The 19,297-nt window shown below is 37.9% G+C and overlaps 1 protein-coding gene across 9 annotated transcripts in view; it reads right to left on the bottom strand.

Moving 5' to 3' along the window:
* The window catches only part of NTNG1 (netrin G1), a 158,074-nt gene that overhangs the window by 17,465 nt on the left and 121,312 nt on the right, over nucleotides 1-19,297 (bottom strand). For 5 of the 9 annotated variants that reach the window (XM_087733632.1, XM_087733638.1, XM_087733630.1 and 2 more), the window contains 2 exons: nucleotides 16,533-16,700; nucleotides 10,810-10,947 (listed from right to left, as the gene is read on the bottom strand). The exons of 1 other annotated variant lie outside the window; for it this stretch is intronic. In XM_087733632.1, coding sequence (XP_087589758.1) covers nucleotides 10,810-10,947; nucleotides 16,533-16,700 — 306 coding nt within the window. The remainder of the gene's footprint in view (nucleotides 1-10,809; nucleotides 10,948-16,532; nucleotides 16,701-19,297) is intronic. 3 more of the 9 variants (XM_087733634.1, XM_087733636.1, XM_087733635.1) reach the window with 2 other exon arrangements.

Below are 19,297 nucleotides of genomic sequence, written 5' to 3'. Positions count from 1 at the left end.
GTTGCTTTCATAGTTGTTATAGTTGTTGTAGCTGCCCTCTCATAGTTGTTATTCATATGAATAGCTTGACTAAAATTTGTGCTGTAAAGGGCAGTAGTCAAAGATCTGACAAAAAGGTGGACTGACATTTATAAGATCAAGCTTTTATTCCTGATTTTATCATACCCAAGTTCCTTGTCAAAATATTTACTTGCATGCTTAACTTCAGGATCAATTTGTAGTTACTGGAAGGGTTAGTACATGTCTCAGGGGTGTGGATCCAGGGGAGAAGAGGTGATCATGTAGGCACTTATTAGAAAGAAATTCAAAGAGAAGCTAAAGGGGCAGAATGCTTGCAGGTGATTTGGTGAGCTGGTCATATTAGACCTGCAGAGTAAAGTGAGCATCAAAAAAAGAACACTATTTAAAAGGATTTTTATAAAAATTGCATTGTTAGCAGCAGAGTAAAAGAAAACTTTACAAATACATTTACAAACAGTAAAGAAAAATGTTGAAATTATGATGAAATGAAGGAAAAAAGAAAAGAGTACAGACTCTCAGAATTTAGCTTTAACATGCTAAAGTACCAAGGAAGGCTAGAAATGATTGAGCAATGTACTAAAGTCATAAAAATTAATAATTAATTTTTATTCTAAACACATCAGAAGTAGAAACTTTCTAGGGTCTCTATGGCAAATGAACAGTGTGTAAGGTAGCGAAGGGAAAAATCTACGCAGTATTAACTACAGAAGAGCTTTAGGAGGTTACCAGGCTACTGCCTGTGTTGATGGGTGCATGCTCTGGAGGTGTGTCTTAAAGTTTATACAAGCCATTCTTAAAAAATGGAAGATCGTCTGTTGTATCAGATCACCAGAAGCAAATAATATTGATCCAAGAATTCTGAAAAAATGCAAAACAAATTTCTGACTGTTACCTGTGATTTTGCTAATTTAATTGCCAAGACAAGCTTGATGAACTATAAGGAGGGACTATGGCAGATGTGATTTTTATAAAGAGCTTCAAGGAGATGGAGAGGAACTGAAGACTAGCATGTAAAACTTTTTCAGCAAGCAAGTTGACAGAAATTGTAATGAAGAATAGAATTAGCTGATAGATGAATGAGCATGATAAGCACAGAACAGTGAACTTTTTGTAGAGGGAAATAATGGTGTACAAACCTACCAGATGATTTTTTAAGGAATCAGTAAGCATATGGACACAAATGATCATGTTGATAATGTATCTGAATCTCCAAAAAGTATTTCATAAGATCCCTCAGCAGTGTTTTTCAAAGAAACCAATAAGAGAGTTTTTATGGTTATTTTCATGGACTAATCATGGATTGAAATATAGGAAACAGGGTAAGAATAAATGTCAGAGACTACTACTCAGTCCTGCAAGAACTGTCTCAGGACTTACACATGCAGAATTGTGCTAGAAAAGTGAGTGAAGAGTAATGTAATAAGGCTTGCTCATATTACAAAAGTATTGTGGCTGTAAAGACCTTCAGAAGAATTCCTAAGGTGCTGGGTGACAGCACAATAAAATGGTAGATGAAATTCAGTGTTCAAGAGTAATGCACCCCTATAGATACTTGGCTTTTACCATTTAGAAAAGGGACCTTAAGAGTACTTCAGGGTATTTTATTGAAAATGTTGACTTAATGCTCTTCATCAGTCAAAAAGGCAAATAGACCCTTGAATTTTTTAGGACAGGAAAAAAAGAATGAAACGGAAAACACCACAATGTCACCATATAACTCCATGATGCACCCATCTCTTGAACGCTGCATGAAGTCCTGCATATTGAAAAGGAATAGAGTACTATCAAAAAAGGTAGAATGAAGAGCGATCATAGATACAAGCAGTTCCTGTAAAAGGAGAGATTAAATAGATTAGGTTTCTTCAGCATAAGAAAGGGAAGACAGATTGAAGGAAAATAAAATAGACCTCTCTAAAATCACAAATGTTATGGAAAAGGTGAATTGGAAATGATTATTCATTTATTCTCATTACCTCTTCCTCCCAAGAACCAAGAAGTGCTAAATGAAATTGTCAGCCAGCCGGTTAAAACAAAGAAATAAGTAGTAGTAGTACTACACTTTGCATAGTTGTGAACTTGTGCCCAGGACATTTGGATAACAAAAGTATGAATGTCTCAAGAAGTGATTAGACAAACTAGTGGATGAAAGGCTCATTGAGACTGACTAAATATGAAGATACTGATGAACTCTTTGGCTAAGAAAATCCATAAATTGTAGCTTCCTAGAGTTTGGATGCCTATGCTGAATGAGATACCACGCAGGCCCACTACTGTCAAATAGAGGACACGGGGGTAAATTGATCCTGGTCTAACTCTGTACAGGCTTTCTAATTTTCTACTGTAAGACGTTCTACTGTCTATAAGCATGCAAGCATGAAGATAAACACACGACTCACAGGAGTGAAAGGTTTTGAAGACCAGCTCTGAAACGGGCTAGGTAAGACAGTCAGAAGACAATAGGGCGAAGTGGGAATCGGGAAATGTAAAAAGGCACTTCTGTTAAGCGTTTTAGTTAAGAGCTCAGCTCTGGAAAGGTCTTGATTATCTTCAGAAATTTATTGCTGAAGTACTCAACCTATTGATACTAAATAATAACTCCTTTAGTTCAACCAGATTTCTTTAAAACCTTCAGTCTGAGATTATTTTTTTCCCCTCTATAGATCACTCATAACAAATACCGTCAATGAGTACAGACATCTAAAATCTTTCGGAAAGTACCTCAAATAGTATTAATATGTAATTAAAAAGCCTTGAGTTCATTAGCTGTTAGATACTACAATAGTCAGCTCTGTAGAAATACAAACCTGACGTTAGAAATGCTGATTACTTTAGGATTACATCCTTTCAGCATGTTCAAATTCAGGGCAGAAACACACCTTTACATCAGGTGTGCCCCTGTACCTAGAATAACTCTCAAATCCATTAAAGGTGGAAACTAGTCTTTTAAAATTTAAATTTACAGGTAGACTGAATCTTGGTATACTTACTTCCATGGCATCCATTTATTAATGCATAATATTAAAAGGCATTTTTAAACTTTTAATAACACTGGGGGAGCTTAGCTTCTGTTAGGGGAGGCAGTCAGCACCTGGCAAATTAAAACCAATCAGCTCCTTCTAAACTAAACTTTGGTTTTCATATTGCCGTCACTGTGAACAGAAAGATCTCTTGGGAGAGTTGTATTTGCACATGTGTAAAGGAAGCTAAAACAATAACTACTGACGTCTTAATAATCAGCATGTGCTGGTGTCAGCCATGCCATCAGTTGCATCAGTGTCAAGATAGGAAGCACTGACTATCTTTAATTGCCTCGGGTCAGTAGCTTTTATCTGCGGTTAAGTAGGATGGAGATTACTTTACTTACTCCTAAATGATCCTTTTAAGGCCCCTTCATAAAAATGTCCCATCTGGGCGTGTCTGTGGTGCTACTGATCTCTTTATTTCTGTCCTCATAAAAAGGCAGCGAGCAGGCAAATTACACAGAAGTTACGGCCACTGAGCAGGCTTAAAAGGAAAGTGTGACAGATTTTTCAGAGGAAAAGCAGTCCTGCTCATCACTGTTCAAATGAATATTTAATAATTCATAACAACTAACTGAGTTATAAGTTTCCCCTTCAATACATTTCCAAACGTGAATAGATTAAATGGTGATTGCTATCAAGTTTTATGTTCTATTTCATGTACCTAATAAAAGTTTATCTAGTGGAGCTTACTTTGTATCTTTTTGATCTATTCCTAACTGACTGCAATATACTATATTAAAATATTTATCATTGTGCTATCAAATATTAACCATTTTAAAATCATCTGACTAAAGAAAACAAATAACGTTACTTGTTTAACTTTTCATGAATTTCCTAATATTTAGTTGCTCAGAACTTTCCCATGATACAGCTCCAAAAATACTGAAGACCCTAGAAATTGTATTCACTCTTTTTAAATTGGGCTGGTTTGAAATGCACTCTGCTCACATCTGTCACCACTGCTCATTCTGGCTCTGCATGCAGAATCCTAGATTTCCCGTCTGTAAAAAGTTATGATTCTGCTTCAGTACAAGAGAATCCTAGAGAGGTGTTTGGTTTTCTGTAGGTTAGTGGGGTTTTTAACTATTTTTTGGAGAGTATAGAATATTTTTTTTTTTTTTAGGAAAAAGTTTTTAGGAAGTTTTCCTAATTATCCATCTGCTCATCCATCTGAAATTCTGTGGCTTTGTCTGGTAAAAATACCAGCGACTTGCTAGACTAGAACGTGAATGATCTGACGACGGAAAGAAGAGAATACTGATCCCGCAGATGCGCTACAGTTGCACGGCAGCCTAGTCCAGCCTCACTGCTGGCTGCCAGGCCTACGTCGCTCCCCAGCTGAGTGGGTTATGCTCTCCCAGGGTGCTCCTGCTTGCTCAGCCTGTTGCTGATTCATATCACAGAACTAACACAGCAGAAAACTATTCTTTTTTGGTTAGCGTCCTGCTGAGTTAGATCTGAAATGGTTCAATGAAAGGTCAAACAAGTGCCTGAGAGATTGCTAGGGGTGTGGGACTAAATAGCTGGGAATTGGGAGAAGAGGGATTGCAGCACTTGCAATTAGAGCAGTTTAGACAGCCACGGAATAGCAGCTTTGAAGCTGACACCTGGGCAAGATCAAGAGGAGAACAACCTCTTTGCTCCAATCCAATCCTTCACCTTGCTGGGGAACAATTGTTCCATTAAAGGTCAGGTGTATAAATGTTGCTACTGAACCATTTCTTTTCACTTTGGAGAAAGTGAGTCTGATCACCAGGTTATCAGAGTAAATCTCCTGAAGTGAAGAGCTGCAGTCTGTTAAGAGCCTGGTGCTTCTTTATGAGATGTTAACTATGCTAACTATCCCCCTTTTCTATGCCTCGTTCTCTGGTTGATTTATGACCTGTTATTTTCTTCAGCTTCCCCACACACGGGTGTTACCTAATTCGCAATCCCCATCCTGTTCATAGAAGCCTTCCTTCCAGCACAGAGACGCTGCGATAATGTCCTTGAGCTCTCACCAATGCCCCTCCAGTCTGTTCCTTCTGCGGGTTCTTCCATTTCCACAAGATTCCACACACTTTGTAGGCAGCAATACTAAAAGCAGCTTGAGACTTGATCCCCAGCCTAGGCAGGCTAAGTAACTATGTAGATCTGTATAATAACTGTATAGAGAAAGCATCCTACGCTTTCATCTTCTCTGTGCTCTTCATAGAGGAAAGATGCTTCACTTAATCATTTTTGTTAAATACAGTGTTTGTGTTCTGGCATGTTTATTCTGACTAAAATATCCTCTCCCCAGAGAGATATCAACCTTCTTTTTCTCCTTCAAATCCAGTATCTCATTAAAAAATAATACCATTCCATGATATTCATATTTTGGTGAACAATTTTCTATGTATCCCTGTTATTCTGTGGGTCATGCATTTTGGAATGAATGCGTTAATACGCACATTCATGTTGTCTTTTCTCAGGTTTAAAAGAGCCAGGATATCAGTATGGCATCACACGTATAAGTCATCAGCATGCTTCCCCTAAGGTGAGTGGAATCAGTGTTTTGCATTGTCTGAGAATCAGGCCCGATAACGCTGAAATTTTGTTTGCAATCTTGCCTTGCTTGTCTTACATCTGTAAGCCATACTTTGCCTTGAGTTGCAGCAATGGGATTCTGGATTGATTTAAGGAGAATTATTCTGGATTTAAATTTGGAGCCATTTGAAGCAGAGTCTGTTCCTCTTACATCCAAACCCCTATACACACACAATTTCTTTAGTCTGCATAACAATCATGTAAGAGAGGTATTGTGAAATCAGTATTTCATGTATAAAGACCAGGGGCAGATTGTTCCTTGGGGACAGCGATGTTCAGCCCCAGCAGAACTTTATCCTTTTCAATAAATTCTTTCTATGTTTTACTTCCCTCCGGCTCCAAGCGTGGCAGTGCACTTACTAGCACCAGTCCCGGCACCAAAACACACCAGAACTGAAAGTACATACAGCACCTGTGCAGCGGGGAAAGCCCACTGTTTCCTGACCAGCTAAAAGCATTAAAACTGCTACTGGTAAAAAGATGTAAAAAGATATAAAAAGATATAGATAGATTGTCTATGGCTCCCCACACAGGCAGCTGCAAAGGTGAACTGGAAGGCAGGGCATCCCGGTTCTGAATTTCTAGTTCTTTTTACAGAGTATAGTTCCCCAGGCACAAGTTCAATGGGTAGGTATTGAAGGACTCACAGGATACATCTGTGTACAAACATGTATAAAAGATCACTAACCTTCAACGGGGGAGACAATTACATTTACGAATTAAATCTGTCTAGAAAAAAGTGCATGACGTATTTTTACAAGAAAGATTTTTTTTTTTTTAAAGAAATGGATGGTAACATGTGTTCTCTTGCTGAGTTGTAAACACAAACTTCCGAACGCAAATGTTAATATAAGTTCCAGGGTTACAATTTCAGGTTTGATTTTCTTTGGCAATTCAGTCTACGTGATGATTTTGATCAAATGTCTCAGCTTCTAACATTTGTAACACATGATAAAATGCACACAAAAAAGCTTATATTTAAATAATCATATAATAAGTTGAATGCACATTGTGACAGAATATGAATTATCTAACAGGCTGCAGAGTAATACAAGTTCATTCTGGAAGACAGATATAAGCACTGAGCACAGTTTGAGCATTGAAGATAAGAGTGTAATCCTTTGCCTGCTTTAATAAAAGCTATTTAAAATGAACAAAAAAGGGTAAAATAAAATAAACTATTCAGAGCTTGACGTAAGGCACCTGGCTAAAAACTCATTTGCTAATTGTTTAAGATTTACACCATTGAACCAAGATGATTTATAACAGTGATTCACAATAACTAACGCACTGAATTTAACTTGGGTACAAGCTAACATTGGTAACTCCTGTACTCGGTCTAGGCCTTTGTGGGGCTGCAGGTTCAATGTCTTTATTTGCTCATTGACTGTATGAAGGGAGATCGTGAGTAGTATTAATCATTGGACCTTCCCCCACCTTTTCCCCTGTGGGGTGATCACGCCTAATGAAAAGTCGAGCTGTGCTGGTAAACCGAGGTTGGCAAGAGAGTCACTTTTTCTTTGCCTGATTGGATAAATATGCAGCTGGTTTTGGAATCGATTCTTGTGTGCGTGAAATTAGAAGGTGTTATTTTTAAATGCTCCTGTATGTATGCAACAGAATTTAGTCACTTGAAATGTCATGGCCAAGAAATACAAAAGATGCAAACCTATGAGCAGTACACTTAGAAAATCAAATGAATGCTCCTGCTTAATATTTTGCCTTCATCCATTTTTTAAAAACTCAGGCAGTTCTTCTGTGTGTAAATGTGTCTACCTTTTGTTACAGGCTCCTCTTGTCAAAAAGCACTATGTTCAGTTTAAGACTGGCTCAAAACAGCTATAGTTGCTGGTTAAATTTCTTGCCAGGCTTGGAGCTTTTTCTTCTGTCTTTATGTTCATTTTTAAAGGAAATAATTTAATTTCTATAAAATAGAAAAATGAAATATAGCTATGTGTTTTCTCATGTTTCTGGAATTCTAAAAGTGTTTCAGGACCAGACTGTTCTGTTCTTAATTCATTCCTTGCGCTTTGATCTATGTATGGATGCTGGTGAGAAAACCATTGTCGATACCTGGGAGGGAGGTGGAGAGCGAAACCCCAGCAGCTTCCCTGCACGCACAATGCCTGCGGCATGAATGGTTCTGGGGGAGGGCTTAGAAGCAGCGCGAGGCACGGTCGCATCTATCGTGCCACTTTTTCTGAGGGCAGCAAACCTTCCTGTACCAACCAGACCCTGCTGACTGCTATGTCTATGCAGCATAAACCCTGAATTCAGTAAGATAACAGCTGTTATCACGGCGCTTTTTATCTGGGAGGCAAAGTCTAAAATTGCATCTGACCTCTGTATGCACAGAGATGCAAGTGATGAGCGCTCTGCCTAGATCCTCAAAGGTTTTAGATGAAATCAGTAAGAGTGAGGTACCTAAATGAATACTTCTGAGGATAACAGCTTCTGTGTCTTTTGCCTGTGTGTGGTATAAGGTAGACTACGAAGAGTAATTTATCAAATGATATACTGGGAGCCTTAGAAAACGCCACAAGACTTTAGCATTGGTTTTTCCCAAAAAGGATTACTAATATATAAAACTAAGCCACTTCATTTACTAATACAATCATACAAGTAATTAAACTAGCTATAGTACAGATTTAACTTATTTATTTACAGGTCAAGCTTCTGGTTGCCCTAGGTCAATGATTTTTAGCAACAAAGCTCTGTAAGAATAGATTTTCTTAATAATGCCAATAGTCTATGCATAACAAAAAGGAAACAAACACATATGGCGCTGTTGAGTGTGTGTGCGTGTCCAGCTTTGCATATATACATTTCTGTACAGCACAAGCTCAGGGAAAAAAATCAAAACCACATGCTACATGCCCAGACAAATAATCTTTTTGAGCTTTGCTCAGATTGCCACACTACAAAATTAAATGAATTGGAATTCTGTTCCTCCATGAAAAGACTTGAAATGAGATTTAAATCAGTGTGTGCTTGGTAAAACATGGCAATTTGATGTCTGTTCCATAAAACTGACAACCGCATCTAGTTGTTTTTCTTCTGAATTTGATTAGATAATATGGTCAAACTTGGAGAATATCTAACAGTCACACAATCAGACTGAGATTTGTTCAGAAAATCACAACACAGTGAGGGAAACTTAATTAGTTTTGTCAGCAAATATAAAGGCACTAGCTTGCATTTCCAGAAACCGTCTAAAGCTTTTACAAATACTCCAATTCAGCTAAAATCAGGCTAATTATACATTGGGCTCAAAAAATCCTCATTAAAAGAACATTACTGGGGTTATAATGTCCAAACCTGAAAAGATAGGAAATACTGCATTTAGTAAGCAATTGGCTTGACAAGCTGGTATACCTTGTATTATATTAATTATATGACTGTAAAATTTGCTCCACAGACCTCCAGATCTGTTCAATATCTCAGCTACTTAATATCTTTTTTAGACCCACTGTGTGGACATGGTGTTTACGGTACTTTATTCAAATTCTACTGCAGAGAATCATATTGATTTCCTTTTTCATTTTTTTTTCCCCTGTGGTTCCTGTCACTACAATATCTCAATGCTTCACAAATTCTAATGCTTGTTTTGCCAGTACCTAGGGTAAGGTACATGGGTGGTGAGAACCTCCTTCTACATAAGGGGTGCAAGGCAGAAGGAGATCCTATGATTTCTGAGTGCCTTTTTTGAGATACCCAGGATCTGATTTTTCAAAATATTAATAATAGAGAACTCTGAGATTTGAAACACTACTTCGTCTGCTTTCTGCTGCAACTCTAAGTGCTCAATAATTTTGTGAATCTAAACTCAAGTGCAAGCATCCAGAAAATGAGAACACAGTTAACAACCACATGCAAAAAGTATGGTTTAAATAACCTGCCAAATAGAAACAGGAGCTTTCTGGCAGAAGCTGAGAAAGTTCCAGTTTCCTCAGGTAACATTTCACTGTGTTGCCCATGCAAACTTCCTTTCTCTTCATGTACTGGCTTTAATGCTAATTGGTTAATTATCACAATCTTTCTTGAAATTCTTTATTTATTGGTTTTCTTTCCGGATATATTTGCTGAATTGTCACAAGCCCAGATTTTCTAGTTCAGAAGTACTCATCACTTGGAGAGGCAGTGGTAATCTCTAGCTTTATTGGTTGGTTTTTTTTTGTTTTGGTTTTTTTGTTTTGGTTTTTTTTTTTTAATTTATGATATAAGATTTGCATTTCTTTTAGAGCATTTGTGTGGGTACATGGCCAATTTTATAATATTTGGCTAATCGGTGTCAGTAATTACATTCTCTCTTGTGTTTCTCACTCTTAAAAATCAAAAGCAAAGTCTTGTAGAAATCTCTTTAATGTGTGTGTGGAAGAATGCAGAGAGGCAGGGAGAAAAGGTGAAAGAAAAACATGAGAGGACTCTCCAGAGTTTCTGGAAGTAGATGATCAAAACAGTTCTAAAGAATAAATCTTAAGAATTTACTACAAAAGAAATTTGCGATAAAAGTCTAATCCTGTATATACTGATGTGGTATTTCCACTCACTTGTTTACAAGACCTGTTAACTGGAAGAGAAGCTAAATATACAATAAGCATTGAAACAACATCTGCCCTAGCAATACTTATGCAAAATTTCAGCACTTATTTTTAAGGATGTTAAGTATACCCCCATTTTTTTTACCTTTAGCTTTTGTCTAGTTTTCATGAATTATAACAGGTCATGAGCCAGTGTTTTGCAGTTTTATTGGCCAGGGACGTAGTGTTAAGGTATGAAAGCATAGTTAAGTTACTCAAGAAGTTGAAGTTTAGTACAGAAAAAAGTAAACATGCAGAGAAATCACCTTTTGTCTTTTAGTAAGAACTTTAAATTTGGAGTTAATATGCTGATGTTTAGTATACAAAACTTATTTCACAGTTGGCAAGACACGCATATTTACGTATTTCAGTGGGAGCTCCTCCAGGCATTAGCAAGAGAAAGAGAGAGGACACTGAAAGCTTATTGAAATAAATGGACGGCACAGGCAGTTTACTGTCCTCATCTGGGAGTCCCCGCAAAGGTTCAGGCAGTATGGCGTTCTTACAGCTCGTAGAGCGTTTTGCTCATTTTCTGCTCTTAAGTAGCTGCACGTGATAGCACACAGACGCAGAGGCAGCAAAGTTGCAGGAGAGGGGCGACTCTCAGAGTTACTTACGTTGACAGCCCAAGCTGTGCCAGATATATCCCGGCAGACATTTATCACATTTAGGCCCTGATGTTCCCTCCTTACACTCACAAAATCCTCTGTCATTACAGCGATCATGGACTGAACCAAAAGGGTTACAATAACAGTCTGCAGAAACAAGACAACACATACACACTGGATTCAGGTCTACATATGGTGGTAATTCATTCAATACCAATAAAGGGTGCATTTCCAGTGCTAAAGGTAAAGGAAGACTGTCTATTAAGGATATCTAGAGTAGTGAATATAACTACTATAGGTCCATTTATTTGTTTGCATATGTCATTTCAGGAAGAGACATTTTATGATGTGAAGAGAAAAAGTAAACAGAAAAGATATAAAGGCAGAAGACACCATGTTCTTTGAGGATAAGTGATTGTAACAGATTCTCTTTTGGTAAGAATGTTTTTGACAATTTAATGAACGTTAGAAAGGCTTTGTATAGTATGGATATATCAATGTGCCATCAGGGTGAAATGTTTCGCCTCATTAAAATAGGCTTGTCTCTATTACTCAATATTTTCAGAAGCGCTGAATGTCTTTACAGGGCTATATAAATGCACTTTACTTATTTCCAAGATAGTCTTCCTTTATAGTTTTGAGCAGTGTAATAATTTATGTGGATATTTGCCATTAAATTGACGAGATTGTATTTATCAGTGACGTTAATAAACCTTTTACATATGCCACAATGAAGAGCTTGAGGTGAGCAGTAACGTAATGCAGAACTTATCAGAACTGGCTTTACGCTGCCATTTTCATTTCTCTCACCTCCCAGTGGGCAGACGGAAAATGCAATGAGGCTCACTCCCCACTGTATATTTTCCATGTGTGTTCACCTAATTGGAGAATGACTGGGGTAACCCATTTCCTCCCACAACACTTACGGTGTTGCTCCTTCACAGCCCTTTTCTTTAAGAGGATTGCAATATCTGTGGTCAGCTTTCAGCTAGCTGAACAAAGAAGACAAGACAGTAGCTAGCAGAGCTCATTTTTGGCACTCCCGTTCTTCAGTTTATTTATTTATTTATTTATCTTTAAATGAAGGGCTGTATCTTATTTGTATGTAGACCCATGTAGACCCAGAGTAACTCCACTGTCAACTGAGACCACAGACACATTTTGGCAGCATCTGATCTCTGCTGCTGTGGAAGGCAAAAGATATACAAATCGATTCCTGAATCTGGGCAACCTGCTGAGAGTCTGGTTTTATGTGTCTGTGAATCAGCGCTACTTGATGACTACCTTTGGCAACTGTTCCCTAGCGTTAGGTTAAACCTCAGCAATATTGTAAATGACAAACTCGAGTTGAACTGGGATGTAAAGTATAAAAAAAATCCAAAGGAAAAACTGTAACAGGAAAAAAACTACCAGCAAGATATTTGTCATCTGTTGTCTCAGTGTTTATTAACTATAAATTACAGATGGCACTTTGAACATTTGGCATGCTGAAGAAGAATAGTTACCTTTGGCAAACAGAGTTCCACAATAATAATAGAGTCAATTAGCTAGCAACATTCATTAATGAAGTTGAAAACTGACATGCCAAAAATACTGTGCAAGGTTGAGCAGAATTATAGCACAGCGAGTGCCATTTGAAAAGCTGGCAATTCTGATGTTAATCAGATGTATGAAAGGTTTATGTAAACAGGCATAGAACTGAGATACATATTGAGCGCAGGAAGTAAAATTTGCTCGAAGAGTGTTTATAGAAAACCTTGAAAGACAAAAAGCTTGGAATTACATTAGAAATAGAAGGCCTGATTCCTGTACATTAAAAATAGCTTAGTGGGACATAATGGAGTTACAGTGATTTAGGCAAGTGTTTGTGAAAGAAATCTATGGCCGAGGATATTGAATGTTTATAGATACATAATGTTATATTTTCCAGAGAACATGAACCTGACTCTGAACCAGTGAAAGCTTTCCTACTGAACTCTATCATATAAATACGTAAGAAGTACCAGGCCCATATTGTGCTGTTTAAGGGAAAGGAGTCAAAACAAAACTTTAAGCCAGGCCCTTTTACAAAAGTAGCAGATCAAATCAGAACACCACACAGACCCAGTGACCTTTAGTAACTGAATCTAGCCTCCGTCTTTCCCAATACACAATTGACACCATAGATATATAGCCTACAAGGGTCCACCAAACATCCAAGCTCGTTGTCCAACACAATATCACAGGCTGTGGAACACTTCCCAAGACCTGCCAAATACTTAAGACATTAAAAAGCTTAAAAGCCACAATTCCAGTGTGCCACAGGGAGGCAGTCAGTATCTCCAATGCGCTTACAACAGGGCATTAAATAACATTAAATTAACATTCCCAGATCATCCTAATAAGTGGACCACACACCAGGTTCCAGGATGGGGGAAAAAAAAAAAACCTGCCAATCTGAACTGGGAAGGAATTTTCCTTGTAACCTCCATCTGGTGGCTGTTTGAAGGATGGGAAGATGACAGTGGTAGTCATCTGTTCACTGAGATTCACTACATCAACGTGATGCTGCCAACAGAACACAATGAAAATAAGTAAAAAAGAAGGCTGGGAAAATGGGCTGAAGCTTGCAGGCTTGCTGCTTATCGGTCTGGGTTGACAGTGGCTACAGGACAACCCTCAGGGTTCACTTAACCATATATCGTTAGGGTTTCTAAAGGTCTCACAGGTGTTAACTGAAGCTTAAGCCTAAGCGACTGCAAGGTTGGCTTTCTTAGAGGTGTGAAAATAATTACCATTTCAGTATATATGTTGTAAGGCAAAGGAAATGTTTTATTACTCTGGGTCTACTTGGTGGTTTCCATGCTATCCATGCTTGCCAGTGTGTGTATTCACTGAAATAGTTATTAAGACTTTATCAAGACCTTGTAAAAACAAAAAGCTCTTTGAGTTGTTAAATTCTCTTTCACTGTAAGCATGTCAAGTGAATGATTTTTAACTTTAAAGTACCTTGATTTATTTAGAAACTGCAGTTGCCCATATGAGGTAATTTTGCAGCTGACAAATCCACAAAATTTTGATATTTCATTTTAGGAAATAAAATTTATTTTGCTTCTGAAGAAATTAAGGGCATAATGAAATTAGATTTAAGCCCACTGTATAATGCATTGCATTGGGTTCACTGGTAAAAACCTTCTCAGTATTTCAATACTTTGTCACTTGTCAGTTTTAAAAATGAAACATTTTACATTTTCTCTGTTTAGTTAGCATCGGCTAAGATTCACAGATTTGTTATTCTTGTACTTACCATATATATTTACAAAAACTATATAAGTAGTTTTGATAAATGAGATCCAAAGCCCTGTTAGCTGCCATTAAACTAGCTTATCCAAACATTTTTTACTTTTCTACATATATTGCTGAAGAGGAAAGAATTAGCCTGGAAAAATGAGACTTTCATATGGGAATAAGACTTGCACGTCACTTGAAATCTGCTTATTAAAATGTTCATGCCAACATTCCACTCATACTTAAAACCCAAAACACTGCTTTTAAACTCAGAGAAAAGAGAAATGAGCGTTTCCAATAGAGCAAGACTCTTTGTACTTGACCTAGAAGGATGGTGAATCCATCAACTCTCTCAGAGGTGAAAATAGTCTAAACTTTGCAGGATTAAATCTTAGGAGCCCCAGTTCCTAAGCACTTTAAGAACAAACTTCTCTGTTTTCTGAAAAGTGCGTAGGTATCTCCTTCACTTCACTGACTTTAAAAAAGAAGTAGTAGGAAAGTCTTCTTAAGTTGGCAAATCAAGTAGGATACATACATTTTGTATGCAGTATGATCACTAAGATCCTGAAAACTGTCTTAGTCCAATAAGAATATTATTTATTGAAAACAAACTACCTACTATGTAGGAAACCAGGGTTTGAACCTATAGTCATCTTACATGGTACAATTCTCATGGGAGCCCAAGAGAATTCCACTTGCATTAAGGTGAGAAAGTCAGCAAATGCATCACATTGCCTTTTCTTTTCTTTTTTTTTAAAGACTCTTGTTAAATGAAAGGCTTTAAAATTTTATTTCTGCAGAGTCTGGGCAATTTCAAAGTGCATAGTTGTTTTACTAAGACATTCTAAACACACCCCTTGCAAATTAATTTAAAATTTACTTATTTTTGACTCCTAGTTTATTAACTTCCTTGCCTTACGTAGCTGCTGTCTTAGTATTTCAGTGTATGTGGGAAAACAATTTACTGAATGAGCTGATGGTAAATCCCAAACAGAGTAATTTAATATCATATTCATTAGGCCTATTTAGGCGGCTGAAATTATACAGCTCTGATGTCATACTGATGACGTTCATCATCTACATCAAATAAATATGAGGGACAGTGGGTTTTTTCTAAGAACATTTGATGGGGTTAATCTCCTCAGCACAGTCATACAAAATCATGACTTGCCTACTAAAGTTCTTATTAGCTCAGACTAATTAATGTCAAAGGAGATCATGCATTTTCTGAATGTGTTGCCAAGCAAAGTTAAAAGAAGGACATGTGAAATGCAGTGCATGGATGGATCTGGGTGTTTATCACAAAATAAAATGTAAATCTGTCAGGCTGCAGATTGAAACTAAATAGTTTCTGGCTTGAATCTCAGCAATGGATTATGAAGAATATTAAAATATAATTTATACAGCTGTAGTCTATTTTGGCATGAAAAAAAATCTTATAACTACTCTTTCTTTTTGCTTCCTGGAAAACGGAAAGAAAAAAAATCACAATGAAAATTCAGAACAGGTTCTACCGATGCTTATGTCTATAAGAAACATTATATAATAAGGTTTCCACCTCTGCTTTTTATTAGAACAGTGCCTTTTGTGGCTATCTGTTAACTACTTGCCATTGTATGAGGCTTCCTTTATTGACTACGTTCAGTCTTCACCTAAAGTGTCCTGACTTTCGCTATACACTGTCTGCGGTGATATGAGAACAATGCATATTCTTCTAGTGTGATAAAGATCTTACATTTTTTCCTAATATGCTTTTTTTAATTATGTTCAGACATTTTCTTTAATTCTGCATTTTGGATCTTTACAGCAGATGCTAGGTCTAAAGCACTGTTTTCACCTAGGAATCCCTTTTCTAAATTGACATCATGTCAAACTGATTTGACAAATTCTGCTCCTAACCACACAGGCATAATTTCAGTTTCTCCTATAAGGAGAGGGGAGGTAACACTGCATTTACAGCCCTGTGCCTGGGAGCAGAATTAGCAGCAACGTGTTTTTATGAAATTGAAGTGCATAAAAAGGGGTTAATAAGCACCACTCCCCATGTCCTATTGATGCAGCTGGCAACTTTTGTAGGTCTCCAGGCAAGTATTCAAGATTCTGTACTAATAATTCCGAAAGTTAGACTGGGAACAGGTATTTATGACTCAGCCCTTCAGTCTTCACATGCGCAACTCCAGTGTGGCTCTCTCCTGCAGAAGGACAGCACAGTCAGTTTCTCAGGGGCTTCTGGGGAAAATCTTCCCAGGACCCTTAGCCAGGGAGGTTCATCATCATACACAGATTCAAAATACCTCCTTGGGGCTACAGGGGCAACAGAAATAAGGTGAAAAGTCTACACAGATGTTCTTATCCATTGAAAAAGCTCATTCTGGCTTGACTGGCAAGTAAGCAGCAGTGGTCCCTAGCAGCTGCCAGTAGCTGAAAAGGCACAGAAGAAAAGCCGCAGTTATCCCGGGACTGACCTATGCACACATTTTCATCGTCCAGCTCTGCAGAAGCATTTCTGAAGTAGCCCAGCCTGCATAACTCACAGTGCTGACCTCTAGTGTTGTGCTTACAGCTCACGCAAATGACCGTATTGAGCAGCTCGATGTAACTGCACCGGTTGGAGTGCCCGAAGCATTCGCAGTCTTTCAAGGAAGAACAGAAATGTATACAAAATGTATACCGCAGCAGAGTAATAGCACATTACATGCTTAGTAAAAATGAAGCATGAACAGAAGTATGAATGAATGGCACATACATGTTAATCAATGTCACATGGACAACAGCAGATGTTTATCTGCAATGAAAGCGAAGTTTGTTTCAGGCAGGTTAGCGTGACCCGACGACCATGGCATGACGTTGAAGGTTGGCTGTTGTTGGCAGACCTGATGGAACTGAAGCATTTGCAGTTGTAAACCTTTCAGGGGTACTGGAGGCTCAGTTGCCGCTGACAGAAATGCACATCTTTTTGCACATTTGAGATGAGTATAAATCAGGACATGGGAAAAACTTCCTCATATTAAAAATATTAAATACAGTGGACAAAATTGTCGAACTTCATCATGCTTAAATCTACAACTGTAAGTAAAATAAAAGCTTTGTTCTGACATAAATGGTGAGTATTCAGAAATACTACTGAACTCGGGATACTGTAACTAGTAGGCACCTCGGGAACCAGACTGTTTTATTTCAAGACCAAACAAACCTCTAGTTTGACAATTTTGGCCAGCACCTCCTAAAACAATTAACAGAGAAGAAAAGGAAAGGAGAGACGTGTTATTTAAGAGCTACTTCTACTGTACTTCCCAGGTAAGTATTAACCCATTTTTATATTCTGAGATGAAAAACGATTGGGCCAGAAAAGATCACGAAAATTCTGAAATGTGTACTGAATAGAAAGCATGCTTACTGCAGCCATCTGAAACACAGCTGGCACGACAGTCGCTTTCTCAAAACGCCTTCATTAAACATAGAATGCTAGTGCCTTTTAGTCTTTAATCACAAGCAATGCTTGGTTTTATGCAGAAAGAAGTAGAAATTAGAAATGTATCAATATCATTATAGAAGGCACAGCTATGCTTTGTGTAGAAAGCTTGTGTAAGTCTGATCACTCAACTCAGATTATGAGTCCAGAATGAATGCAGGAAAGGTTATTAGGATGATCAGAGAAGTAGAGAGCCTATTTAAAAAGTGAAGACTACGATAATTTGGCTTGTTTAGTCCAGGAAACTGAAGACAGGGGATATCACTGGGCTATAAATACATCAAGGAGATAGCCTTCTGCCATGCTAAGTGAATATCTGCGCTAATGGACAACACTGGCACAAGAACAAATGGATGTTAACTGAGAAATTTCAACTGCAAACTAGGAGATGGTATCTAGCCATTAGGGCACTGGGGTTCTCGAACACTCTTCCAATTTGTAGCAAAACCACTGGTGCTCTAGAGATGTAGTTTATTAACTGGTAAAAGAGATTATGGTGTATTTCCTGCAGTAATGGAGTACTGGATGCAGTGACTTGGAAGGGCTTCAACCTCTTGAAGTTAACTTAGCCTGTAATTAGATAAAGCTGTAGCAGAGGGTGTAAAATGTTTCCAGACATGACAGGGGCCAAGTGCCCTGTGCTGCCTTTCCTATGGCATGCTGCTGATTATGCTAGGGCACCTAATGAGCCCACTGACTGTTGGCATAGGGCATGAGATGCAATACTTGTGCCAGTCTGTATTTTCATAAAGAAATAGCAATACCGGTACGTGTTTATCAGTATGTTATGCACACCTAATACGTCCTTATTTCTTTGGCTGTTGTCTGATGTAGTGGACTGTAAATAGATAGCATCTGTACAACGCTTAGCACAGCATACGTTTCAATGCTGAGAGCTGCCTTTCTGCTGCCAGGAAGCATTAATTCCATTTATATGTACACATTTAGTTAATGTATATGCATACTTGCTCTCTTCAAGGTTATACTGCTAAACTGATGTTTTGTGGTTCACACCAATCTGATAATTTTGATGCCTATAACTGCTGGAGTACAGTAAAACATTTGGTGTATCAGTCTCAGTATGCTACCACTTGATGTAATTGAGGGGGGAGGAAAAAAGTGTTAATGTTTGTTGTCTTTTGCAGCTGGTCAGTATGCTTCAGCATCTCAGCCAGCCACCCAGCAGCATTTCTCCCCTACTATATCCATCTTGCTCGAGTGAAAACCGCCTGTGCGGGGCAGCGACAACAGATCTGAAAGTGGAAACTAGCAGTAGCAAACAAGAGTCACAGGGAAAATTGTTACGATGGGAAGTTTTTATGTGTTTGATTTTTAAAATAAGAAAGACTGGTTAGTGATAAACAATGTGATCCTTCTGAATCTCAGATTCAGAAGCAATACTGTCTTAGTCTCTCTGTCTGACAAAGAACCCGTCTTCTGCTACCATTAGACAATTTATTTTGGTGAGATGATACCGTACTGGTATGTTTGTCAGACTTGTGGCTAAACACAGTCATACCGTAGGTGAATTCAGAGGAAACAATTTCCCTTGTTTTTCACATCAGTAACAGGCAGCAGAATACTACATTTTTATGCTTCAAAAATATGCAGACTATAAAGAAGTGCCAGTAAATCAGACTATGCTACATCAACTTCTGTGTTTAAAGTAGCAGAAAGAAATTGAGAATATTCCGTGAATGAATGACTGCACTACTTCCACTCTGAAACTGTGATATGACCTTCAATAATATCACTACT

This window comes from Nipponia nippon, unplaced genomic scaffold (genome assembly GCF_047370975.1).
Source record: "Nipponia nippon isolate SJK-2023a ecotype South Korea unplaced genomic scaffold, ASM4737097v1 scaffold_5, whole genome shotgun sequence".
In the NCBI taxonomy this organism is placed as follows: domain Eukaryota; kingdom Metazoa; phylum Chordata; class Aves; order Pelecaniformes; family Threskiornithidae; genus Nipponia; species Nipponia nippon.
Note: the sequence above shows the minus strand (reverse complement) of the source record. Positions and strands in the feature narration are given on the sequence as shown.